Genomic DNA, 27,439 nt, shown 5'->3' on the forward strand with positions numbered 1-27,439 from the left:
GCAAACACTGCTGTAAACAACATTCCATAAATAAATCCACCACAAGGATTAAATATTTACAGCTCAAACACTTAAGGAAAACATTATAACACAAGTTAATAAATAATGAGAACGACGTGGGCACGCTCCTGCAACACAAGCTGGTGTTCCACACGTGCAAGGGGCAGCTCTAGTCCGTCTCCTCTGCTGAGCAGCAAACTCAGTGTTTGGGATCTTCTCCCTCCAGTTCCCACAGGTCCAACATCCATTGCCCAGTGACACGTAGGCTTTGGGATTCAGGGGACAGCAGCGGCTTGAAGGATCTATCATGTGGTCAATGTTTCAAGCTAACTGACCCCTCGCTTCACCTCAAAGAGATTAGTGCAATCGAGTCTTCCAAAAACGCCACAAAGGTCTACAAAACCCCACGTGAAAATAGTCAGTAGCGCTCATCCTCTCACACAGAATGGTCACAGTTTTCTTACAAATTGTTTTACAACCTCAGTACTTTAAGGTACTCACCGAAGTTTATGGTGACATCAGCCTTTCTGTGTTATCACAGTATAAATATTGATCATTTGGGGGCAATGATTTGAAATTTCAGAAGTCCTGAAGTTTCTACCAGGAAACTGAGGCAATTCTGTATGAAAAGGAGCCTGCTATGAAGCAAACAAAACCACATATTACCTTTTTTTGCCTAAAAACCACAGAGGTATTTCACACATAGTTATATACAATTTTCAAACAGCCTGTTGAAGTGCATTTGTAACAGGGTCAACAGTTTACAATTTTGTAAATAATTTTATATCCTCTCCTGGAGGACGTACATTCTTTTCTTGGAACACCCTGTAGGTGTTGTAATCTTGATTAAAGATAATGAAATACTCCGCCGGCTTTCTGAATGCCTGAGCAGATGCATCTCATCCTCTTGAAGAGAGTTTCAATGTTTTTACACCAGGAACATGGCCTGCTCAGCAGCGATTCTTTACAGTCTTTTGCTTTTCTGTACAATAAAAGCTCACAAGAAACAAAACACCACTAAGTGTTCACACTTGGTTCAGTGCAACGAAGGAAGACCTAATAGTTACAGTTTTTAATTGTAGGAACTTTGATTTCCTTGGTTCTTCAGTGCAATTTTTGAGGGCAGTGGGAGACGGAGAACAATTCCTCATCAGGCAAGGGCTCTTCTTTGCTAGTAGAAGGAGAAACACAGTCTTGGGTCTTGGCTTGTCAAATTCTCAGCGAGGCCCTTGGGCACTGGATTGTCCCACAGCCTACAACGACAGCAAACGCATTACTGTAGGATTCAGTATGGTGAGCGAGGAGGTGGCATGCCAAAGACAGTGGAAGAGGCAGCTTTGGGTTTTCGTCAAAGCAGGTCCGACAGCGAGACAGGAGTGAGGTATGGCCATATCTCAGCGACACAGCAGCAACCCAGCAGCTGCCTGCCTGCTGAGATGGACTCACTTACCTAGCTTGGGAGAGAGATTAAGGCTTTGAAAAGTCCTCAGGCCACTAGAATCTCAGAAAGCAGGGGAATAACCGAGTTACACACAAGCAACCTGATTTACGTGAGCCACCCTTCTTCATCTACCTCATTTGGTGGAGTCTACCCCAAAGCTGCCCATACTGGGCTTCTATCGTGCAAAGCACAGTGCCCTGAGGAGTCAAAGGGACTGCGTGCTGTGCTCTGCCCACCAATCTGAGCAAGAACACAGGGGCCCCAAGCTCCAGCCGGGACCAGAAACATTCCTCAGTGGTTGCTCTTGGGTTGCTCTCACTATTGGGGAAGGCAGAGCCTGTTTTGGGGGCAAAGAGACAGCTCAGGTAGGAGCAGACACTTGGCTCTGGGACCTGAGTTGCCAGAAAGTTATCAGAGGCGCTCGCAGAAGAGTGACTTTTCAAATGAGTGAAGGATGAGTGGGTCTCTCCTACAAGAGGTTTCTAGTGGAGTTTGATATACAGGGTTTGGAGAAGCAATGACAAAGAGTGGGAAAAATCAGGTGTCCAAGTATCTGCAAGATACAGATCCCAGGACAGAGTGGGACAGGGCAGGAACGTATCTCAGAAGTGAAATCAGATGTAACGGGAGAAAGAAAACTTATAGGGAAAAAATGCAACAAACTTCCTGATGGGGACATTACACAACTGGGTCTTCATTTTCGCCTCATTTAAAGCCAGTAAGCTTTTCAGTCCCTTTTTCCCAGGACTTTCTGAGGGGATGGAGCTGGCCTAGAAACCCTCAGCTTACTTGGCTTGCATCTGCGTCCCCTGTAATACCCTATTCCATGCCAGCTAACCCAGGGCAGCAGGCCGGCATGGGTCATGTCTGTCCCAAAACTGGTCACCCCGACTTCCCCTTGCTGAGCTGACACTCAGATACAGATCTCCGTGATACCTGCTCACCTTACGAACTGAATTTCCGGGCACTTGGCAAGTTCCTCTGCTAGCTTCGTGGCTCCGCAGGCACCAATGCGATTTTTCTCCAGACTGTTTTAGAAACAAAAAGAGAGTTTTAAAATCCAAAACCAAATGAAGAGTGGAAAACAGCTGAATAATCACTGGCTCCTTTTCCTGTCCCAGAAGAGCTACACTTTTGCACAAGCACAGCGATGCCATACAACTTACATCAGCCTCATCTTTATGACCGTGGCCCTATTTATGCAAGAAGTGTGTATGCACTGCTCCCTATGACCTCCTTCTAGCAACAGGACTTGTAAGCAGATCTCTTGCCCTTGGAGCACTCTAACAGATCCCACTGCGAGCTTGGTGCCAAAAAATGCTAGTAACAACTCCTCCTGCCTCAGACACAACCTTCCTGCTTGTACCTGTAAAACAGACAGGCTCTACTATGTAGTTTCCCTGCCCAAGACAAACAAAACTCAGTTCCTGACCCTATGACCCACAGTCTAATATTTTCATACAGCTGAGAGATGGAAGAAACACACCCTGTATTCCAAAGGGCCAAGGGGAGGAAAGCTCCGTGAACAGTTCTTAAGCAGAAGATGACAGTCTCTCCCATGGAATAGCGCTGGGCTGTGATGCCACCGGGCCAGCGTGTAAGCTGGTGACATCGACCCCAGCTGCTGGTTGCGCTGCAGATCCAGCACAGGAGCTGCACCTGAGCTTCCTGCGAGCTCCTATGGCCCAACGCCCACAATTTGGCCGCTCCATCCTGGGGATGGATTGCGTGCCTTGCTGCAGGCTTTCATAAAGGAAGGATCTCTGAGCGCGGTACCCGTCTAGACCATCCCAGGCACTGAAGAGAAGTAAAAGCTTGCAGGAGGCAGCTCACCTGAGGTCATTAGATGATATGACTCATGCCCTAGAAATACCAGTTTGTCTTCCCTAACTCAAACAGGAGGCCTTCACAGACTAGCTTCTGCTCAGATACCTGCACTGCAAACACCTTAAATAAAAAATGCCTCTCTGCGCTGCGTATCACCCAAGCAAGGCTGGCCCTCGGTGCATGCAGCAAGAATGCCAAAGCAAGAATTTCAACTGCAAAAGCCCGTCTGTTGTTCCTAACGTCCGTCCCCTTTTTGGAAGTGCTGTGGCTGAAGGCTCAACGACAGCAAAACAAGTCTTCTTCCTGGGGTTGCTCTCAGGGCTATACTCACTCTAACACCTTCAGCTTTTCCATCCCTGGGAGAGCAGTGGCCATCTCTCCGGCTCCTCCGTCACCAAGGGTGTTCCAAGACAGTCTAAGACAGACAAGAAATCCCAACTGTGAGTCAGTCGATAAACACAAGGGGCACAACAGCAGTGCTGTGATACTACCCCCTCACAGACTAGCCTGTTTACAAGAGCTTATTGCCCTCTTATCATGGCAGGTAAACATTCCCCTGCTTTACAAGCTTAATTTTGAGGAGTTTCCTCAGTTTCACCACATATTTCCATGTATGATAAGACACCAGGGAGTGTCACCACAGAGCCTGGGGACTGTGGTTATCTCCGGAGTCCTGCAGGCCCAGGGAATGAGATGCGAAAGATGGAAATGACTGCTGAGCACATAGCTTTACCCCAGGACAACTCCTCCTTGTGCTGATGGCGTTAAACTCAGCTGAATGATCCTGGGGCCACCCCACAGAGCCATTCTTCTACCCAAGTCTGAGGAACTCCAGAATTTCTGTATCGTGTGTAGGAGCCAAAAAAAGAAAGGCAGGACAGGATCCAGCTCAAGAATTGGGGCCTTCCACCAAACAAGTTCACGGCCTGTTCTGGAATTTCATGCGTATCAGCATATTGCTCGCTGTGTCACTCAGATTTCCCGATGACAGAACTCACATATGCCTCCACTGACAAGACAAGACCCCTCCTGACACTACTATTAAAGGAGATTCTGCCTATCTGTTAGTAATCCAGGAGTAGTAACTCCACACATCGTTAACTAGTCTTAGTGCCATGCTGCAAGCAATGCACCTATGCACTGAATATTGCTTTACTCATCCCCCTCAATCCACTGGATTATTGTCAGACCTCTCCTGGGTCTGGCAATAAAATTCTGGCTTTGACCTAATGCCCTGAGTCCTAAGATATCTGTTATCTCCACACAAATACCTTCTGGGGGAGGGAGAGGAAAGTCTGGTGGGCTTATGACCCATGCATCATTTTACTCAAACCATCCATGAGTACTTGGCAGAACTGAGGCACATAAGAGTAGCCTGACAATCAAGTGTCACCCAGCTGGCCGCAGCAGAGATGACTAGAGAGCCTAGGTCTCGCAGATCTATATCCTGATAGAGGAGTGATCTCAGCCTAGGAGGTCTGTACCCTGCCAGCACCTCAGGCAAGTGTTACGTCTTCATTAAAGCTATAGGTAGCTCAGGATTCATGAGACTGCTGCTGACTCCATGGGATCTTGTGTACTACAATTAAAGTTAAGGTCCCTCTAGTGCAACGGGGCAAATTGCTTTTAAAAAGACATAAGCTGGAGCAGGTTCCCAGCAGGCTTCTCGCTGAGATTCTCTTGGGCAGGTGAACACATGTCAGAATGTAGTTAGCCCATCTATGCTGTTTATTGAAAACATGTGAAACATCCACGCATCAGAGCAACCCCTTTTATTCCAGTGTGGAGAGCGAGACCGCAGCTGGTGGTACACCCTGTTCATCTACAGGCTGAATGCACTTTGCTTTCAGCTCTCAATTCAGCCTCTACAATTGCACAGAGAAGCTCCTGCTCTGCTCTGAGAGCCAGCTGTGGCCATCTTGTAAAAAAATGGAGGCAAGACTTGGACCACGGAGAACAAGATGGCGAATTTGTCCTGCCTCGCAAAGCAGATGCTAAAAGACCAAGGATAATGGGCAGAGTTTGAAGATGAGTGTTTTCCTCCAAATTCTGGTCAGCTCTTCACATTCAGCTTCCAATAAGTTGCTAGTTATACCAGGAAATTTTTAGCAGTGAATTTAGTCTATTAGTAAATTACTAGGAAATTTATCACTAAAAAGTACTTAGTGGTAAGTACCAGTAAGTATTTAGCAGGATCAGAAGCGTATTGCAGTTGAAAATAGGAGCAGACATTAAAACAAGAGCGACGCGTGTATTGAAGGGTCTCCCCATCCATTCCCCCACTCACATTATCTCCTCCATGGAAGGGCATTGTCGGAAGCCGTGAGAAAGTGATTTTGAAGCATCATCAGTGATTCCACAGAGTTTCAAGCTGAAGCAGCGGGGAGAGAAACAACAGAGGGCACAATGTGCTTGTGTCAGAACTGGTGGGGAACGCGGCACCAGCACCGTCTGCTGCGCTCCTGCCCTGGCAATGCTACAAACAAACCCAGCCACGCTTTGCCCCGGCAGCCTTCAGTGCCCTGGTACTCACTCGATCTTCCGGAGGTGTTTAAAGCATGGCAGCCCCTTGGACAGGGCATGGATACTTCCTTCCCCAAGGTCATTTTCTGATAAACTGTAAGAGTAATGGAAAAGCTTTGAGTGGCCGCAGAAAAAGCAGGTACAGTCAGAGAAAAGCCACCACCAAAACATAACTATGTGCATTAGCAAGTCAATAACTAGTACCCGGACTAAGTGAGGACTCTAGACAGCAGGGACAGGCCAGATCGGCACATGGCAACTCAGGGTCAATTCCCTGCTTGGTAAAATGGGAATGACAGCCCTGCTCTAACTCACAACGTAAGTCCATTCCGCAGTGAATTGCTTGCAGACAGTAACGTGGGGTTATACCAGTGGCTAAGATGGACAGAACTGCAGCACATCATGTGTTGCATGTGAAACTGGAAACAAGAAGTTATACTGGAGTTAATGACTGGTGTGACTTGAGAGGAACTGACGGTAAGGGAGAGTGGGAAGAAGACATGGCTCTCAAAGACTCAGGGGGCAGCAGGAACTGCCTTCCAGCCTTTACCAGGGTGTGCTGCTCTGTTCTCATCTACCAGCAAACACAAGCCATGGCAATACCTTTTCTGCTCTCACATATCTCACACCTAAATTACCAACACCCTAATTCATCTTGTTATTTAACAATAGAATAGAATAGAACAGAACAGAATAGAATAGACTATTTCAGTTGGAAGGGACCCATAATGATCATCTAGTCCCACTGCCTGACCAATTCAGGGCTGACCAAAAGCTAAAGCATGTTGTTAAGGGCATTGTCCAAATAAATAAATAAACACATAACAATAATAAACCACATAACAAACAAATAACAATAAACAAACACATAACCAAGAACGGTGGCATCAAGGATGCAGCAGGAAGAGTTAATTCACATCACCTCCATTCTTTCAGTTCCATATTTAGAAATTCTGCCACTCCCCAGGTTACTGCACACAGCAGTTGAAAGGCACAAGGCTGCACAAAGCCTGGCAAACAGCACTGGCAGACAAGGTTTAACATCTAAAGTGATCTAAGCAGCGCCGCAGGCAGTGCATTGCCTTGACCTTCAGAGAGTGTCTCCTCTCGTCCCACGAAAAGTGTCTGGGACGGGTGGAGGGATTGCCCTCTGCAGAGTCACCCTGAGCACGGAAAGAGCCTACGTGACAGCCTCAGGCCTGTGAGCTGAAATGATTCCCACCTGCAGAGCGATACCGGTCCATATGTTTGGCACCCTCCCCAGTGCACCTGCCATGGCCTACCTTATCTCTTCTAGCAGCCCACACGCCACCAGGGCTCTGGCCAGCTCCATCCCTCCTGCTGGCCCAATGTTATTGTTCTGCAAGCTAACAAAAGAAACATAAGCATTGGAGGATTATTTTAGAAGAAAGCTGTAACAAAAGCTCATATTTAACTTGCCAAGAAGGTAACTGCTACATCTTTTGAACCAGCGCCCGGTGCTGGTAATAACCTGGGATCCTTGCAGATTAGTCTTAACAGAGGGGCCTGGAAAACAGGGAGGCAACAGTGGGGGCCAGCAATGCGGCTAGCATGTCACGTGGCTCCCGCTGCTGTCAGTGACACCCGGGCTAAGGACATGTGAGTTCAGTGGGTTTGCCCATGCTGACAACAAAGGAGCACAGCCAGCCAGTCGTTGCAAAAGCAAAGGCTGCATAGTACCGCCGGGAGTCTGTCTCCAGCTCTGTGCACACGAGATGAGTGAGGAACGGCCTTAAGAACAAACAGTGGACGGGACCTCATGTCTGCAGATTTCCCAACACCTTTCCAGTGAAGACAAGAACCTACCCAGAGGACTGAAGTCTTCCACCACTGGGATTCCTTTTCTAAGACATCTTTTGACAATACCTTAGACACAGGCTGGAAAACACATCACTAGGCTAACTGAGCCCAGTGGGCTCTTCTAGCTCACCAATTTCTTGCTTTGCTACTGTAAAACAGTATGAGAAAGTCCTACATGTTAGAGCCCTAGAAAGACTCCGATAAAAGGTTTAAAAATATAATACCACTAAGTTCAGGGGGAAAAATGACTCAGAGGTGCCTGCACAAAACAGTGAGGGACCACAAAAGATGCTTATATTTATGCTTACGTTGCACCAGAATGAGAGGACAGCCAGAGGCATTAGAAGCTAACATACTCAAAACCAATTTTAAGGGTTATTTTACCATATATACAATGCCTGGTTCATCTCTAAAGTTAACGCTGCAAGACATCATGCAAGAATAGTTGATGTGACTTGATTCAGCAGAGTAATTGCAGAGGGTTTCTCAATCCTGAGACACTGAAAATAATGTCTAAACAAGAGACCAGTGCACCACTGCAGTGTATGCCTTTTTCCATGCCTTCTTTCAACCATCCCACATATTCCCAGGATATCCAGCTTTCCTGGGAGAGAGGCTGACACTTACTGCAGGATCCTGAGGCTGGTCATGTGAGGCAGACAGAGGGCAAGTTTCACTGCCGTCCTGTCTCCAAAAACGTTCCTTGACAGTCTGGAAGGAGCAGAGATGAAACGTTACTGACAGTGAACTACAGAGCCTCATTCCTCACCTGTGTGTCACCCACACGTAGCTGTGACCCCCATTCCATGTGCATGGGACTACGCTGAAAGGAACTAATGTCCGTGATTCAAAGGATACTGGGAGTGGGAGGAAAGAACAACGAGGTTTTGTAATCCTGCAGCCGGAGTTAAACAGGGAATTAAAATTGACTTGCACTTCTCAGGAGCACACTGATCTCCCTTCCTGACTAGGTTGTCCTGAGCTGGAGTTACACCAAAAATGCACTTTTTAATATGTGCCCTTAGTCCAGTATGCTGTAATCTGAAGGTTATATGCATAGGTCTAGCGTTTTAACGGTAACAGAAATAACTTTTTCTGATTTGGGGTTTTTTTTTATTATTTTATTTCTTTAATATGGCAGGGGCACGTTTGTTCTATAAACTGGTCTGCAATGGAATGAGTGATAATAAATCCTCCCTCCATTTTTGCAGCCGTATAGATTAATGCTGATTTCTTAGGCAACACAGGCACTGCACAGCCCATATGCGTGTGACACTGGCTATTAAACCGCAGATTCATCTCCTCCCCACTGATGCAATCTGTACGGTTCTTGGGAATCTCCAAGAGATTGCAGTGAACAAGCAATCCCCAAACCTCCCACACCCAGCACCACATATTCCTATCCCATGTAGCTCTGAGTTTTTACCCTGCTCTCATAAGAATCAGTGGTAAAAATTATTTTGGCTCTACTGGAGCCAGATTAGATTTGGTTTCTTTGCCTTGATTTTTGCCCAGCTTCCTGAAGGGACATTGGAGATGACACACTTACAGTAACTCCTCGATGCACTTGCAATAGGCAAGAGCTTCCATCAGCTTTTCCCCTCCAGCAGGACTAGGGCTGTTCCCTGAAAGGCTAAAATAAGCATGAAAGACTCTCAGTGACTGAACAAGAACCAGAACGTACCAGCTCCAGATATTTCAATGTTTGCCTGGCACGATGGGAGACTTGGGTCACTGCAACAATGGGCTACACGGGCCTGCAGTGGTGTGTCCAGAGACATAGGTCTCCGGAAAATGGCCTGGGGATTTGTAGTGTGTTTTTGTCAGGTACTGAGTCGCTTCTGCCCCTGCAGGTACTGGGGGGAAGGAGCAGTTTTCCCTCTCCCAGACAGAACTAGGAATTTCCTTTTCTTGTTCAAATCATTTCCAGGTTTTTAATTTCAAAAAATTACAAGGCATACCCCAGAGCTGAGCCTAACAAACAGCCTGGATGCTCTAATTTCTGTTCCCTTGGAGGAGGGACAGTTTGAATCCACATCTCTGAGAGCGAGCCTTGTCTAGAGACTGTGTCCTCGCTTTGACAAATTCTCAATTTCACCTCTACGTCCACTAGTAAAAGAAAGCAGTGTAGCAACGCTGGGGGCCACCACACTGGGAACCCTACAGAGCTCGAGGAAAGGTGCTGTGTGGATCTGAGACTTGTATGATTCCCCACAAGCTTGCAGATTTACTTTCCAGGACACAACTGAGCCAGAGATCTCTCTGTTCAAACAGCTAGCGAAGGCTGGCAAATGCCCACCGCTGTCTCTGGGGGTGACTGAATGAGGACACGGCCGTAACCTTCACTCTCAGAGTCTCTGCACCGGCAGAAAAAGTCGTTGCCAGTCCCAGCTGTACATGGGGAGGGCAGGAGAGGGAAGACCTTCCATGGGTTTGGTAGATTTTGTATCAGGTCTTCAATGGCATTGAAAACACTGGAAGGTAGAACATCGTGTGAGCGAAGGCGGCCCAGGGCTTCCCACACAGGCTTCCCCACCAACTGTGGCCATAACCGAAATTGCTGCAAACAAAACAAAGGGACTCACTCGATTCTCTTCAGGTTTTGCATTTCCAGCAGGACAGCAGCTAGATTTATCAGGCCTGGATCTCCGATCTTGTTGTGGCTTAAACTTTAAAGAAGAGAAGAAAGGCTGTGTTGTAAAGGAAAATGCTAAGCGTCAGGCAAAGTATGAGATCTTATTTAATGTCTCCTGTCTGCTGGATGACACCTCTGACCTTGGCAGCAGAATCAAAGAGCTGCTTGTCTCAACTATCTCATGAAAGACTAATAGTTGTTAATGAGGCTTTAAAAAAAAAATTGCAAAGAACAATCAAAATCACTGGATCTTGTTAATAGGTGGGAAATTACTTCAGCCAGAATACCAAGACAGGCTACAGCTGGTTATTATTTTCCAAACTACTACAGCAGAGAACAGACAGAATCTGGCTAGAGAGAGGAAAAAAAAGCAGAGCAAGCCTGGGGTTGGCTCTAGATTCAGATCTTTTCAGAGCGGGGAAGTGCTGGGTCTGAGGCTCTCCCAGGAGAGAAGGGGGACTCTAGCCCTGTTCTGGAAGCCAAGGATTCCAGAGAAGATTTAAATCCAGAGGCTGTTTAATCCATTTTCTACGTGACTGCAGCAGAGTGGGGTTAGACCAAATTCTCCTCTTCTGAACATCAAGCTCTGATTTCCTCTAGCCCAAGGTACCTCATACATAAGCATTTTGCAACCTCCCTGCTTTTGTTACAACATCGTGTGTAAGCACATCTGGGTCTCTCCAAACGTTGGCACTAGTGGACACCTCTCTGCTGATGAGAGACTGCAAGAAAGGAGAAACTTACTTGATTTCCTCTATGTAGCGCATATTCCTCAAGGCTTCTGCAAGTCTGGAGCAGCCATCGTTACCAATACTGTTATGGTTCAAGCTGGAAACAACATCCCCAGGAAAACGGACATTAAGCTCCTGTTATTCAGTATCACAAGCCGGGCTAGAGGCAAGCTGCAGTCACATACTTACATAAGCCTTTTCAGAGACGGCATTTCACGAAGTCCCAGCACAAGCTTAGGAATGTCAGCACTGCTGAGTTTCATGTAGCCCAGGCTAAAAGATGAAATAACACAGGAACAACTAACTACCCACGGGCAGTCGTGCGAGCGCTCAGAGCAGAGGAGAGCAGAACAAGGGTGGAAGAGAAATGGGAGTGTATTCTAGTCCCTGTGAATAGTTTTCAATTTTGTTCTCTAAGGCAATTCTACTGGACGTGTTTGGATCCTGATAAAATATCAAGAGAATCCCAAACCTCTGGAGCAAGAACGCAGCCCCTCACAGAGCGAGGTGCCACTGTGACCACAAGATGGTAAAGCTCTTGCGACAGCAACACACACGGTTCAGTGGCACTTCGTAACAGAAGGATGCCTCACATGTAGGTGCCTGGAAAAGCCATTTCTGTGTGCCGGCCACCAGATCATCCTCCAGGAGTGAAATGCTGGCTCTGGGTTTGCTGCACGGGAAACACTGCCTCCCAGCTGGGACAAGATCCATGCAAAAACCACTACCAAAACACTTGATTTCTCCACTGGACATTCCCTGCCAGAGACTACTGATCTCTGTCTCTCTCACTCATTGTTCACTGCAAATAAAAAGGAATTGTTGCTTCTTCCCTATCTGAAGTCCTCCCGCCATCAGGAAAACTACTTCTGTCCACAGTACAGGCAGAAGAGAGGCTGTGGTTTAACTAAAGCTTCTAGAAAGACTTGGCAGACTCTGGACAGCCTGGTAACAACCCACTCACTTGAGCTCTTCAATGGCCTGGCAATTCTGCAAGCCCGTGATCAAGTAATCAATTCCAGTTGGCATAATACTGCTAGAGGTCAGCCTGCAAAACAGCAAGGATCAAATAAGAAGGTCAGGTCTCAGCACACTGAGAAAGAGGGGTTTACTTCACTGACAGGCAAGCTGCCCCATCCCAAACCCCAGCCAGCATAGATATCAGGGACCAGTAAGTTTGGAGAGATTTCCACAGTTCCCCTGTACAGGACTTCGAGGACTAGGTAGTTCAGAGATGTTCACATGATGTACATGTGCCAAACAGCAGAGTCTCTGCCTGGGCCAACCATCCCCCAGCATTTCACCGGGCAGAGATGCCCTTTATAAGCCTGCCTCTCACTTACAGGCAGTTGAGGAGGGCTGTGAAAAGGACTGAATGCTATTCATACCACAAAAAGCTCTTTTACACAGTAGGGTAGTATAAACTTACCTACAATGTAAACAAGAGCCAAAGTCTCAGTCTCAAATTACTTTCACTTTAAAAAAGGGGAGAGGAAAAAACCTCAGGACATGCACATGGTGCCCCTATAACCACCTTTAGCATGAACTGCAGAGAGCTGTTGAGTTTGCAACCTAGACATGGCTCAGGAGAGATCACAGAGCTCACGGCCATATTCCAGATAAAGAGTGTTTCAGAGAGGATCAGGGTGAGACACAGGGTTGAGCAAATGATAAAGATGTGGAAAAGACCACAGCTGGGGACATACCCAAATTTCTTCAGCTCTGGAAGAGGTAGCAAAATCCTGACTAGCATTTCTGCTTCATCGTTGTGGAGCTCAACATGAGACCATCTGCAAGAACAGAACAACAGATCTGGGCTATGTCCACTGATGACGAAAGGTCTGTACCAAGCCCACAACTGAAGCACACCAGTGCTGGGACATTGAAGAAGTGTCACGACATTGATACTTGGCAAGGCCGCATGGGAGCTCCCAGCCATGGTAAGAGAGTACAGGTTATCTGGGCACAGGGAAGAGATTTAGATGCCTTCAAAGGATACCCCAGGAAGTCACTAGGTCTATGGGTCTTTTCTATTTTCCATCCAAACACTCTAAGTAGGGGACCCAGAGGGCAGGGACTGGGACCTTGCACTGGCCTCTCCCCTGTCCTGCTGTGTGCTCTCCTGCACACACAAGGACAAGCTACTCCCTTCCCAAAAAAATCCTCTACAATGCCTGGCAACTCACCTCAATTCCTGAAGCTGAGCACATTTTTCACAAACCCTTTGATAGAAGCAAGCATGCTTGATTTCTGGCTTGTACAGATTCAATCTGCAGGATACAAACACACAACGCAACTGTCAGTGACGATCAGCAGACGCCCACTGCAGCGGCTGGTGCCCCTTAGGGCCAGGCTTAGGAACAGCTCAGAGCTTTGCAAGTGCCCTCCCTGGGCTCTCCTGCTATGTCCCATCTACACCACAGTCCAGTGCAGAGAAACACAGCCCTTCCCCAACTGCAGAAGAAGACAGCTGCCGCCTTCTGCGGCTACACAAAGGGAAAAAGACACTAATGCTGTTCTCTCTCTCCACATTCAGGCAGAAGCCAGCACGTCTTAAGAGTCTTCAAAGTGCTCATGTCTCCTGAGTGCTCCTGATCCTGCGGGGAAGGTAGGGAGATTTTTCTAGCTCGTGTAGGTCCAGTATGGGCCTGAAGGAGGGTGGCCCAAAAGACACATGCACATGAATAAGGTTCCTTCCACATGTGTGGCACAGACGCACTCTGAGACTGAACCCACGGAGACCAGAGCCTCAGACACTCTGAAGATATTTTTCATCCCATGGTGAGTTTCAGAACAAGCAGAAAATAAGGAGAAATAGTCACTTTCTCACCTGCTAACGACTGATTCCACCTTCTCCAGGCAGTGTGGGAACCTTACGCCTAATTGGAAGAGGGTTTTATCTTTACATATCCTGGAAAGGTAGAGATTAGAGAACATCATCAGCCTGTGAACTCCTGAGAGACAGCAAATGCTATTTTCCAGAAGAAAAATCAGGAGGACTGGATGGCACAGGACTATGCTGGTGGATGAATGCGAACCACTCATCTCTGAAGAGGTTTGCAATATTTAAACTAGTTCCAAAGCCAGCCTAATCTGGGCACCCTTTCTCCCAAGGGAGACCAGGAACATGGTCTCCTTTCCACTACAGCTACTAAGGTGTGTGACCACAAACCTTCTAAGGACTTTTACCCGCCAGACATTTGGGTCAAACTTACTTCAAGTTGGCTAATGGCTTACAAGTGCACTGGAGACAGAGAATAAAGAACAGAAGAGCAAGTTAAAGTGCTGGCTTCAATCCCATTTCCTTGAAAGTATCAAGCTAAAAGAAAATATCTGAAAGATACCAGAACTTGAGGTGCTACTTACGTGATCTCAGTAATGTTTCCACAGGCCCGGACAGCTAGCTCAAGAAGGTTTGTGACGCTTTCTTTACATACCCATGGCTCTTCTATGCTGCAAAGCAGAATATAGGCAGCTCTGCTTTATTCACATGCACGGAACCATCTCTGCCTCTGTCAGCTGAGTGCTCAGCACTCTAATATACACAGAAAGGCTGCTTTGCTCATCAGAGTAATGTCGACATAGGGTGCAAACTGGGAACAAACAGAGCAGCAGCCCAGCTTCCCTGCAGAGGAGGACACAAACGTCATCTTCCCTCCTGCCTGCCTACCACTGACAGCGATGAGAGGGAGCCTGGCCCTTGTGCTCTAATGCAACACGTTTTGGGAGAAGCGAAGAATTCGTTACCCGGGTGAATGGTGGGATGCTCTGGTGAGACCTCTGGTGAGGACACAGTAGGAATGTGTTCACCAGAATTAGCAACCTTCTTTGTAAGGCAGGTAGAGGTCTACAGAGACAGCACAGTTTATGGCCACAGCTTTACATGATGCTTAGTAGGAATCAAGGAGATAAAGCTGAAATACCAATAACTTCGCATCATCCATGGGAATTTCTCAGGCCAACGCTACCTATCTTTGGAAGAAGCACAGCTCACTTCTGTTTTTGATGAAAGGAGATCTTAGACGATCAGACCAGCCTCAGATCAGTATCTACAACAGCACAGTGACACAGTACCTGATTTTCAGGGGACCCAGATTTTTCCTCAGTGAATGCAAAAGTCTTTCTGCAGCTTGGACGGTCACGTTGTTATTTGAAGATCTAGAACCAGAGGTCATTGTAATGAACGGCTTTACAAATGAGCCCACCCAAATGGGTCCAAGCAGCCATTAACTCACATGTACTCTGTCAGACCAGTGCACTTTTCCAGGAGCAAGCACAACTTTTCCAAGTGCTCTGGCTGAAAGTTGCACTCTGCGAGTCTGAAAGGATGCAAAAGAGAACAGCCTTAGTTCCTTATAAACAGTTCAGGCTTTCTGATCCAGAAATCTCAGGCATCACCACCTTTCTCCACAGAGAAAGAAAGATAGCACCAAAACCTTAAATGCCTTGCAGGGCTTCCAAAAAAGACTGTGGCAACACTTCAAAAGCATCTGTTGAGATGTTCCGATACAGCATATGTGTATGCTAATGGTGCAGCTTTTTGTAGCACCCTGGCCTGTGACCGGGACTGCAGGCACACCTACAGGTTCCTAGGTGAGGAATGGTCAGTGGGGAAGCAGTGAGAGAAAGGGATGTGGGATTCTCTGTGTCGTGAGAAAGCTTTTCTCAGAAAGTGAATCAAAGGAAACTTATCATCTATTAGCACAAAATATCACTGTGCCAGGAGCTAGGGGGTACAAGAGGTTTTGTCTGCCTTGTCCCTAGAAAAAGGACACCACCTTTGTCAAAGAAATCACAAAAAAAAATCTGTACCATTACCTCAAAATCTTTCTCGGGTCATCTCTGCTTGTCAACTTGATGATTAAAGTTGCTTTGGAGCACAAACTGCACAGAGAAGACACATGAGCGTAAGATTTGGAGGGAAAATGACTATTTTTCCCAGTGGTCAGAATTTAACAATACATCAAACTGCACAAAGCAACACAGCGCAGCAGTGACAGAGGTACCTGGCCCAGCTCACCTCTCCCTACAATAACAACCTCTCCCTCCAGCCCAGGGAAATGCTTCAATAAGGTTTCACTAATGTTAAATTGGCATAAGGCAGCACTGGTGGTGGGAGAAGCAATCCTGATCTGCCCTGCTTTTGTCTGCCTCCTCCTGTCCCTGCACTCTCTGCCAAGCTCTGGGGAGAGCTAAAACAGGAGACTGATCTGCTTTAAAATAGCCCAGCCAAAAGATTCAGCACCCACATTTAGCTGCAGGAACGAATGGAAGTGACCCTGGTCAAATTTGATTCATGACAGACCCACTGGTCTACGTGAACATAAACACTGATAAGGGCAGATCTGCGGCAGGGCCCAGCCTTGTGACTTGAATCCATGAGAAAAAGCAATTCATGCCAGTGCCAGCCCAGAACCCATGGGCTATTTTTGCCAGAGAGGAAAGGAGATAAAGACACAAATCCAAGTAAAGAACATCGGAAATTGCTTTCAACAGGCTCACTCTGAAATCTCAACATACCGAAGTGAATTAGGGACCACATTTTTAGAGAGCAGATGCTGACTCCTGCCCTGAAGAGGATCATTTACAGATACATACATGACAACAATTAGTACAGCTGAATACCTGTGTCTTTACACACAAAAATTACTTGGCCCTGTGGAATAACAGTTCTGCTAGCTTCCTCCTTGGCAGCTACATTTGGCCAGTAGAAACCGACATAAACAAAAGCTTTGCATGCACTTATACATAAAGGTAGTTGAAAACATGGCCCTCATCATTATTACCTGAAGATCACAAACTTTATGATAATTAAGAGGAAAACATGCAGGGAAGAATCAGAAATTAGTGAGGAGAAACACACACCTGACTTGAACTTCAGTAGTATTTCCAGATGTGGCAAAGGCATTTATGAGATGCAGAACTCCATCCTGAGAAATCCGATTATGGCTGAGACTGCACAGAAGAGAAGGAAGGTTTTTCAGGTGTTTAGAGTCAGGGTTGTCCCCAGGCTCCTCAGCCACAGAGGCAAAATTCAAGCTGGCACAAAAGGCAGAGCAGTTTGTGGGGTGCTGGGCCCCTTCGGCTGTGCTAAATGCACCAAACCCTTCCAGGACACAGCACTGATGACTTGAGTGACACGGCCAACTTCCAGCTTGCCTCTTGCACTACAGAGGCAGCCGACTGCTGGAGCAATTGCTTCCCCACCAGAAAGGGAAGGGGAGAGGCTGGTGTAGGGCACAGCTAAGCTCACAGCACCTATACGCCTTGAGTTATTCAAAGAGGACAACACACACAGAAAAGTGATTAACTGAAAACTCAGGGGACTGGGTTGACTTCTGTCACACTACCCCGCTCTGGGCCTTGTTATCTCCTGCTGCTGCTAATAGAAAGACTTTTACTTACTTCAGCAGGTTTTGGATCAGACCCTGAGTCACTCTGGCCTGGAGGTCTTGAGTTGTGCTCATGGCTCACTCAGACCTTACCTCCTAAGGCAGGAGTGGGCAAGAAGCATGACAGCCAGCTTCAGGAGGGATCGTGTGAACACCTTTCTGCCAGGGCACCTCAGATTCACAGTATGTTTTCTTACTTGAGGGAACAGGTAACGGGCACTCGACACAAGTGGTCCAAGAGGCACCTCAGGCCTTCATCTCTCAGCTGATTCCTGGAGAGGCTGAAAGGCAGAAGAACAAGGTGGCCAACCAAAACTCAGCCTTTTAAGCAGCAATGCTCCTCTGAGAAGCTTTGAAGGAAAAAGTCAAACTTCCTGGACTTAAATCCCAGCTCGGCCATTGAAGGTCTGTCTAAAACAAACTGCTGCCCTACAAAACTACCTCATGCACAAGCTCCAGAGCAAGCTCAAATGAAGAGCTCTGAACACAAGCTCAGAGCAGAGCTCAGATGAAGCAACAAATGCCTCAAAACAGCCACAGAGTGAAAATCCCAAGGAAGTTGTCCCACCAGCTCAAGCCCTCTTAAAATAAATATATATAAAGGACCTGTATGACTACTAATTAATTTTGTTTCTAAATAGTCTGAACGAACACACGTACACACGCAGACAGGCTGGGAAACCCCAGGCAATGCTGAACCATGCCAACCCAGCTCTCCCTCAGTGACTCCTGGTCAAGGTCATGGTAACAACCCAAGCCGCACTTACTCTACTTCTGCAGCCACCCGTGCTGCTCCAGGACTCTGCAGAGCTCATCTATCTGCCCTTGACCGATGGCACAGTCCGTCAGCCTGCGTATGAGACAGCAAGAGAGTTAAAGCACGGCCGGCAACCAGGCTCAGCCTGAGCAGCGAGAGCTGCCCATCAGCAGTTGCATTTTTACACCAGTCTCCGTGCAGAGGTGAAAGCCCTTAGCTGTGCCAGTGCTCGATACTTCTCATAACACCTCCCTGAGGTTAGTAATGACAAACCCCACGTTATAAGTGGGAAACAGATCTTTTCACATTTTTTTGGCATCTCCTTGGTGCCTAACTGGAGACATGTTACAGTCTTCTTCACAGGAGCACCCAGCAACCATCACCCCAGAGAGGCTGCAGACATGTATCACGTACACATCACACTGACGCTCATATGGAGATTATCACCCAGAATCTGAGGCATGCTTTTGGAAAATGTGGTGGCTAGGGCTCAATTCAGTTGCTTGTGCAGCAGAATTTGGTGCCACTCAAGATGATCATGAGTAGACCAGCGGCCACTCAAGAAAGGCACGGGCCTCTGCCATCCCAGTGCATCCAAATGGTACTGAGTTGCACTTAGGCAGCTGAATTGAGCCCCAAAGCTTCAGCTACTAGCCCAAGCTCCTTGACTACCAGCCCATGAGTTCTTCATACAAGAGGAGATTTGGCTACCTGCCCTAGTGCTTCAAACCTAATCAAAACAAGTGAATTATAATTAAGTGTTGTATGCCAGTACCTGCAGGATGTCCTTTGGCTTTGCACGCGTGCTCCTAAATGCAAAAAAGCATTTTCACTTGACCTGAAGCAAACACAAAAGACAGTCCTTCAGCAATGCTCCTCAAAGATGACAAGCTTTGTAGTTCCTTTAAAGCTGAGCTGCTGGGCTCCAAACAGTCTGTCTTACCGGACTTCTACCATTCTGATCCGCTCACAGAGGTTGATGGAGTTGATGAGTAAGACAGTGCAACGTGGGGAAAATGTGTTATTCCTAACACTGAAAGGGAGGGGGAAGAAAGAACAACGAAATCAGCTCCCAAGAAGAAAGGTTCCGATACACACGACCCAATTTTCCCATTGTTTACTTTGAGATGCAAAAGGCTGGATCCACCCCATTTAACTCAAGATCAGTCAGCAAGGATCTAAAGTTCTGAGCATTGGCACCCGTGTTCGTCTAACTAAAGGAGAGTCTCCTTTAGTCTCCTTTGACTAAAAAGGGAGTACAGACCAAGGGTTTACGCTGAACAACTCCTCTTCAGGGCTACTGGACTACAGATACCCCAGACTGGAAGCAACCTCCTGAGTGAGCAAATTCGGTCTCTCAAGACACTGCAGGTCCTCCATGCTACAACATGTTGTAAAATATGGTCAAGCTCCTTCTGGGCTTTTTGTCTACGTGGTGGGAGCGCCCTAGCCCCTGACAGCACCTCTCTAGCCTAAATTCCCAGCCTAAATGGCTGATATGCTGCCAGGAAACAGTTTTGGTGTCGAGCATGGCAGGATGCCAGATCCCTGCAGGGGCAGAGCTGTGAGATGCTGACCACGCACACGGGTGGTGTGCTGTCACCGTGTGTCAACCAACAAGTCCTACATCTGTTACGGATGCTGGAAGTCATGTTCCATGGGACCTGCTAAGTGAGGATTATCTGGGATGCTGTGCCTAGGGTGGGTATTTCTCCTCCTGTCCTTTTTTTTCTCTATGTATCATTAAAGAAAAAAGGTTCAGTGCTGCTTCGGTTCTAGAAACAAGACAGGAACGGGTGTGAAAGTTTCTGCATTTTCTTTGCCTAGCTTGTAAATCTACAATTACTGATTAATGTTCCTGAGATATGTTGTGGTATTAATACTTTCCAAACCAATGTTTCATGGCAGCAATCAAAGCAGGGACCCCAAACATTACCTCAGTAGTGTCAGATGACAGAAGTGTGGCAGGAAGCTCAGTAATCTCTCAATGCTCTGGTCACTCAATGAATTTCCAGACAGACTGTAAAAAATGGAAGGAAACAAATTCCAAGAGAAACTCCGACAATTGGTAAGTATTTCTGTAAAATCTACGTGGACATGCACACACACATGTGCATGGGGGTGTTACGGGCAAATTCTGAAAAAGGACATATCCAGAAAAGCCCTGAAAGTTGGGTGAGATTTAGTCCTTACAGGCTGATCTCTGTGTTTCTCTACATTCTATAGCCAACGAACATTCCAATTTTAGGAGTCTTACTTTTCCATTGCTGTAAATTTATAAAATCATGCTACTGATATATTTCATGCATGCAATATGGGTGTTATGTTATTTTTATTTGTTATTACTCAGTTTTTGTTCTGACACCCAACTGCTGCCTGGAGTGACCAGCTCTTCAGGAGTTTGGTTCACAGCTTAGTGGACCAGGTGCTCTTGCTCTGGCTATATTGCAAGCAAGGGCCTCGAGGAGCAGATGACAACACTTGTGTCTAGCCACATGACTGAGGAAGACTATGAGAACATATACGTGTTCTGGGGTGTTTACACACAGACACGGTAGACTTAGGAGAGGCCAAACTCTGTTTGAAACAGAGAGAACAGTAGAAGGTGTGGGTTTATCTAAGCATCTGGGTGAAGTTTTGTGGGGATTTCTAGGAGGCTGTGGTGAGAGGAGAGCCATTTACACCAGCTGCGAACCTGAACACCGACTCTGTATCTGCAGGTTGGGGAGACAGACAGAGTCTGTTGCCAAGTGCACAACACTTACTCAATTTCTGTCAGCTGGGGACATTGAGCCAGTATCTGGCACAGCCTGGTCACGTCCTCTGGACCCACTCTGCAGTCCCTGAGACTGAAGCAAACAAAGCACTCAGGAGCTAAACATTTCCCATGACCACAGTATGGCAAGAGTCCCTTCATATCCCGGAGCCTCACATCTTAGGACGAGACCCATAGCAACCCTCTTGCTTCCACTATGTATATTTTGCTACCCACAATCTAGGACTGAGAAGTTAAAACCTGTGACAACCAGAGGATTTTACCAGCTCTGAGTTGATTCAAGAGAGCCAGTCCACCAAAATACCATGTCGCTTTGGGTGTTGCCTTCCTAGAGCCACATCATTGGTCCTTAAATTGTCTCAGGAGACTGGACAGCATCCTGCCCTGCTCAGCACTGTCTCAGCTCTCCCAGAGCAAGGCTGGGAATGGTGCCTCCTATCTCCTTCTCCAAGAAGGAGATCGCAGAAACCTTCCTGGGTGACAAACTGGCAGGTGTCCATGGGACGAATGTAGTAGCCAGCCAGATCTGTATCTCATTGTTTACAGGTAGAAGCTTCCCCTGCAGGAAAGCAAGACAATCCCTACGAGCCTAGCCAAGCAAAAGACGCACTATTTCTTTTCATATATACGCCTGTAGCAGCGGACATCCCAAGTCTATCCCAAGAAGGTGTATTATTCATCCAGCCACCTCTGGCATATCACTGTGTCCCTCCAGTGACCGCAAAGCACAAATACCTGTTGGCCTGCGTTGATGCCAGCTGGCCCAATCTCTAAGGCTTTACCAAATTACACCAGCCAAGACCTTCTCCCTTGTAACGAAGTGCTATTTTGGGGACTGGCCTCCCTGACCAGTTTCAGCAGGGAAGAAGATGGAAGAGAGATACATTAAAGATGCACCTTTTCCAGAGGTGTCTCATGGGGAATCAGTCATGATGGGATACAAGCAGAGGAAAGAAACGTCTGCTTTCCAAAAGAGCTGAGTCTGCCCCAGAAGGCAGGCAGGGCACAAGACAGCTCCCTGAGGAGACACAGCTGGAGGGATGGGTCTGTTCCACACATTACGCTACAGATACAGACCCCCACAGCCATCTCTCCCTACTCTCCCGGGTGACAAAAGGAAGCTGGGGCTGCCATACCGAAAGCACCGTCCTTTTGCTTCATGCTTGGGATGCGCCAGGAAACTGCTTCTCCATCTGCTGGTACTTCTGACCCTGGGGAAAGAACAGTTTACCCCATGAGTTGTGCTGATGTTATTTCCCCCGCGTAGCTGACTCCTCATGCTCCAGTCTGCCTTCTCTCACCACCTGCCCAGAATTAGGTTCACGTCATCCCCAGAAGAAAAAGGGTCTTATCCCTCTTCCAGCCTCCAGAGAGTTCTGCATCCACTCAGCGCTTTGGGCATGTGTTCTACCCTGGCCCAGGAGGGAGATGACTGCAGCCCCGATCAGCAGCTGGATACTGCCGTCTGCTCCGTACCCTCAAGCCACTGTCAATCAATCAGCCATGAAACAGCTCACCCTGCTTCCACCACCCTGACTGGAGTTTGGAGGCAAACGGCTCTTTTATTGGCACCCTTCAGGGACTCACACATCACCATCTATTTAAGATTACATAAGGAGGAGTCTGAAAGGCTTAGACAGATGAGCGGGTATGACTTTACCTGATTCTTTCCCAAAAGGTTAGATGAACCACCTGCGTGTGTCCTAAGCTGTAACCAGAAAAGAACATAATTAGGATGGAGTTTGAAGACACGTGCTCCTGCATCACTCCTCAAAAACCACAGTTTGAGGTTTTAAATAGCAAAAAATAGGAAAAATACTCCTGGTCATACCTGAGGTTCATTGTTTTAATGTGTTCCAATGTAGATAAGGACTGAGCTAAGAAAAACACAGAGTTCAGGGAGATCTGGTTGTCATTAAGCCTACAGGAAGAAGAAATGCAATCAGCTGTTGCAAGCAAAACTATTAGCAATTTACAGTGCATCACTCGATAACAGTGATCCTTGTCCAGCACTCTGAGACTGCTTCTTTGCCACCTTCTGCCCGTGTTTCTAACTACAGTTCTGCAAACACAACCCACTCCAGTGTTTTTTAAATTCATGCCTCACTTTTAGAGTTCAGAGAATCACAGAATAATTGAGGCTGGAATGGACCTCTGGAGATGATCTAGTCAAACTCCCCTGCTCAGAGGAGGGTTAGACCAGAGCAGACTGCTCAGGACATTGTCCAGCTGGGTTTTTAACATCTCCAAAGATAGAGAATCCACAATCTGTCTGGGCAACCTGTTCTAGTGATGGACCATCCTCACCACACAAGTTTTTTCTTATGGTTAAATGGAATTCCTTGTATTTCAAGACACTGATGCAAGGCAAAAACAACTCTTTGGCTCTAAGTGCAGTTGTGGCAGTACAAAATCCACACTAATTAAGATCATGCTCAGGTCTATTAGGTCTATCACATTGTCTAGTGCAACCATGGACAGTGTGCTTGATGCTGGGAAAAAAACCCAGATAAACAACAGCAGTGTGTTTCATTGCACTGATGTGAAGAGAAGCTGCAGACTGTCAGTAACGGGAACAGTCTTGGCTTGAGAACAGTTCAATTAATCAAACAGGAACAATAAATATCTCTTTCAATAAAGCAGAATGGTGCTATACTCCTTAAGCCACAGTCCTGTACAGTGCACTTGCAATGGGAGTGCCAGATAAAACACCCAGGTAAACATAAGCCACCACTGTGGCTGAATTCAGACTCCACTGCTGAAGCTGGAGCTCCCCAGCATTTATCTTCCAAAGGTGCCCACCTCAGGAGAGGAAGAACTGCTCTCCCTCCCTACGAGGAACTGGGAGAGGAAAAATTCAGTGGCCTGCTAAAGACCTCAGCCTGTTTTAGAAACCAGGTGCCACACCTGCACACAAGACCACCCTTCTCCTTCATGGAGGACGGAGCGCAATGGCTCTCAGGCACTGATCTCCGTCAAGCTTCAAGTGGAGTCAGTCTGTTCTGGACTAGAGGTGGGGACAGACCAGACAGCACAGTGGACCTACCCTCAACAGACACAGAATATAACTGCACTTGATCCTGAAGAGCCCTTCCCAAACGCAGACTGTGCTTCCACAACCAATACTCCCACGAAAACCCATCCATGAGTAAGGAGAAACAGGAGCTACTCACTTGAGAGAACTTAACATTTTCAAATTCGGGAGGAACTGAAACAGCTGCAGAAGTCCCTCGTCTCCCAGATAATTATTTGATAGGCTAGGATTTAAAGAAAGGCATTTAATTTTCATAGAAAAAAAAAACAATAGGCACAATCAGCTCTTAGTAACAAGAGCTCTGAAAGCAGAACACAGGCACCCTAATCAAAACAACACATGCACTGCCCCTCTCCACTGACGACTAAAGCCTACAGGGAAACCAGAGACTGGAATTAACCAACACAAGACAGCCAAAAACCTAGTTCAGGGCTCATCCTTTTCTCATGTCCACCAAGTGACCCCTCTGGAGTGACAGTGCTTTTTAATGCAGTCACCAGGGACCAGAAGTCCACAGCTCTGAGAAATGATCAACCTGGAGAGGCCCAACAGAGGAGCCCCGGGTTAGTCCTGGAGGATATTAGGCTCTGATATTAGAGCCTAAGGACTACAATGGGCTATGGCCCATGTGAGATCAAGGGACATGATTGCTTAAGAGGAGCAAAGGCTCAAAATTTCTTCCACAGGCTGCCAGGCCTAAGGGAATAGCCAGCCCTCGAGTGGTGGTACATATACTACACACTTGGGCTGGCCCTTGGTCTGTCCTCAAAACCTAGATGTGGTGGGGGGTGTTGGCTAGCCTTTCTGTCAGGGCTGGGTCTGCTCGCCTCTTGGTGTTAGCAAACAGGATGACTCCCCCCCACAGCACTAACAAACAGAAGAAAGTGCTTTGGTGCTGAAGGTCCTTGCACACCATATGTGGAATCACCAGCAAAAACACAGGCTCCCACTCTCGATTTGGGTGGGATTCCTCAGCCTCTGCAGCTTTGCTCCCAAATGGCCCAAAGGCAAAGATGACAGGGCAAGGTTTTACAGCTTTTGTAATACCTGAAATCAGGGTAAGTGATCAAACAGCCCCTTTGTGGCTTTACGTCCTGCAACCTTTGCCCTAAGAGAGCACTAGAACTGTATGTCTCCTTGGCAAAGGATACTAGCCCATGTAAAGCTATGCCTGTCATAAGGCTACGTCTCTACCACATTCTCCATACAACACTGCAGATCAAACAAGTGGCATCTTCTCAATATCCCAAAGAACTGCAGATAAAGATCGTAAGTGTTAAGAAGGACTCACTCCAGCTCGGAGATGCTGCTACATTCCTTCAGGACTGCACACAGCTTCTCCAGGTCACTGGCTTGAAAACGACTGTCTGTCAGTCTAGGGGGAAAGAGAAATCAACAGTCCAGGTGTGCAGGATTGCAAACAAGATTGTAAACTTCACTCCTTCAGAAAACCAGAGAATAAATGAGGAGACAATAATGAAATAAAAAATCCCCTTGAAATATCTTGCTTTTTTTTTTTTTCCTGTCTGCAACAACTGATAATCTGTACTTTCAGCTCTCGTCTGCAAACAGAGAATAAAGAGACAAGGTAAACAAAACTTGTGGCACAACAAAGAACCAGGTGCCCATGGTTCTGGTTAGGTAGCTTTAGGCAAAACTTCTTCCTTCCTCAATGCAGCCTACAAAACAGACAGGCACACTCTGTGCTGGAGTAAGAGCGTGATCTGATATGCATCTGAACGCGGGTCCAGCTTAGGATGCATTTCTCCAAGTATCAGTAGAGAAGCCCCCCCCCAACATCACAAGCTCTGTCACCGCCAGCTCCCCCAGCTCGCACATGGGAGCTGATGCAGTAACCGCACAATCACCACGCCAGTTCTGTGACTGATACACACAACCCACAATCTATTCTGACTCCTGTAGAAGACCACAGACGCTAAGCACAGAGCTTCTAGTGCTGCAAGCTGGGAATGTGAACACAGTGACAAATGACTGACTGAAGGGGCCTTTACCAGCTCTCTTGCGATTCACCATTCAAACTTGGAGATGCAGGTTACATCAGCTATAGGATCCAGAGATAGGACATGCATGAAATACAATGAAAATTCGCCATGGTACCTTATTTTTCGGGGGGCAGTAGGTGTCTGGTTTTCCTCTCCATATTGTTGGTCACCAGTAGAGAACACAGGCTCTTCCCTAAGTGAGCACAAAACCAGACAAGGGTAAAACATTTAAGCTTTAGCAATTTGGCAGGTCCTTGGGGCTACCCTGGCTCTAGCCCACACCCATATCTTGCCAATAGCAAGCTCTTCTTTCTTTCAGTGGTTAACCAAATACTTGAGCATGCAGGCAACTGGGGAGAAGGGGAAAAGACAGATTTCTCATCTAAGCTACGGTTTGATGGAGAATTCAGCTTTTGCCTAAACGTGGTTTGTGAAAAGAGTCCACGTCTGTGCAAAAAACTGACTATTCATAAATAAATGGAACATCCAAATCCTAAAATATCTGAGTTTGAAATGCCACCTGGCACCTTAAAGGAGTCACAGATCATGCGTCTCAGGCTGTCACTCTCTTTCAAGCATAGCCACAACAACTGGGTTGCATCCCACGATAGCCCTGCTGTTCCTCCCTGGCCAAGAGGTGGGATGCAGGTGTACCGTGGGAAATGTTATTTTACAGTGGGCTCAGTCCATGGAGAACAAGGGCATAAATAAATGAACCTACAGCTCCAGGAGCAACAGGAAACCATTTCTCAAACAAAACATTTGGGTTGAGCTGGTTTGACCCATAATTTTCTGGGGGAAAAACAAAACTCCAAATTTACTTTGACTTAGGAGTGCCATGATCCAGAATGCATAGTGTAGTGAACTAGATGGTTTTAAACATGCAGGGATCTGTGAATCTTTTTGGAATTTGGTTTGGAGGCGTGGGGTTCACTTGTTTTTTTACTTTTCACTATTATCAGAGAGCGCAGCTGTCATTAAGCAGCCTGCTTTGCTTAGGATGCTGTGGGTTGAAATGTCCCCCAGAGACATAAAACGTAATCAAACACTATAGAAGGCAGTGGACAACTTCCAAAGTGGCTAAGAAAACCAGGAGCAAGTGCTACATTTAGATTCAGAGGGGAGGGGGGGCAAGAACTGCTGTGAGATAAAGTGTTACCCTTGGTACCTAAACGGGTTGTAAGAACTAAATGAGATGCTGAGAAAACACAATTTGTGTGCACAGACCTAGGAGGAAGGGAAGCAAACTCTCTGTCTTCTGCAAACTTCAGGACTGCAGTCTCCCGACAAAGGCTGGGAAGAAGAGAAGGAATCAATCTATGTCATATTTTGGTTATTTACAGGACTTCTTGTTTTAAGAATGCTTGATTTTGCTCTGCAAAACTCTTTGGTGACACCAACCACTTAAAACACTCCCAAAGCAAGCAAAAAATAATCTCCTTTAGTTTTAAATCCTGGTTGGATCAAACCATGCAATATCAGACGACCCAGTTTCTCTG

General features: G+C 46.9%; 1 protein-coding gene across 1 annotated transcript in view; it reads right to left on the reverse strand.

Moving 5' to 3' along the window:
• Window positions 1-27,439, reverse strand: part of NLRC5 (NLR family CARD domain containing 5) — a 47,997-nt gene continuing 20,558 nt past the window's right edge. Inside the window, 34 exon segments of the mRNA XM_050903730.1 lie at window positions 1-1,253; window positions 2,386-2,469; window positions 3,600-3,683; window positions 5,556-5,639; window positions 5,802-5,885; window positions 7,075-7,158; window positions 8,240-8,323; window positions 9,162-9,245; window positions 10,198-10,281; window positions 10,992-11,075; window positions 11,168-11,251; window positions 11,943-12,026; window positions 12,685-12,768; window positions 13,165-13,248; window positions 13,809-13,889; window positions 14,345-14,431; window positions 15,053-15,136; window positions 15,214-15,297; window positions 15,797-15,862; window positions 16,844-16,933; window positions 17,568-17,651; window positions 18,138-18,150; window positions 18,153-18,220; window positions 18,903-18,965; window positions 19,071-19,160; window positions 20,064-20,147; window positions 20,893-20,976; window positions 22,040-22,114; window positions 22,564-22,611; window positions 22,735-22,824; window positions 24,077-24,160; window positions 25,229-25,312; window positions 26,056-26,133; window positions 27,168-27,233. Of these exon segments, the coding sequence (XP_050759687.1) occupies window positions 1,172-1,253; window positions 2,386-2,469; window positions 3,600-3,683; window positions 5,556-5,639; window positions 5,802-5,885; window positions 7,075-7,158; window positions 8,240-8,323; window positions 9,162-9,245; window positions 10,198-10,281; window positions 10,992-11,075; window positions 11,168-11,251; window positions 11,943-12,026; window positions 12,685-12,768; window positions 13,165-13,248; window positions 13,809-13,889; window positions 14,345-14,431; window positions 15,053-15,136; window positions 15,214-15,297; window positions 15,797-15,862; window positions 16,844-16,933; window positions 17,568-17,651; window positions 18,138-18,150; window positions 18,153-18,220; window positions 18,903-18,965; window positions 19,071-19,160; window positions 20,064-20,147; window positions 20,893-20,976; window positions 22,040-22,114; window positions 22,564-22,611; window positions 22,735-22,824; window positions 24,077-24,160; window positions 25,229-25,312; window positions 26,056-26,133; window positions 27,168-27,233 (2,677 nt within the window). The 3' untranslated portion in view covers window positions 1-1,171.

The sequence above is a fragment of the Gymnogyps californianus genome, chromosome 12 (genome assembly GCF_018139145.2).
Source record: "Gymnogyps californianus isolate 813 chromosome 12, ASM1813914v2, whole genome shotgun sequence".
Lineage (NCBI taxonomy): Eukaryota > Metazoa > Chordata > Aves > Accipitriformes > Cathartidae > Gymnogyps > Gymnogyps californianus.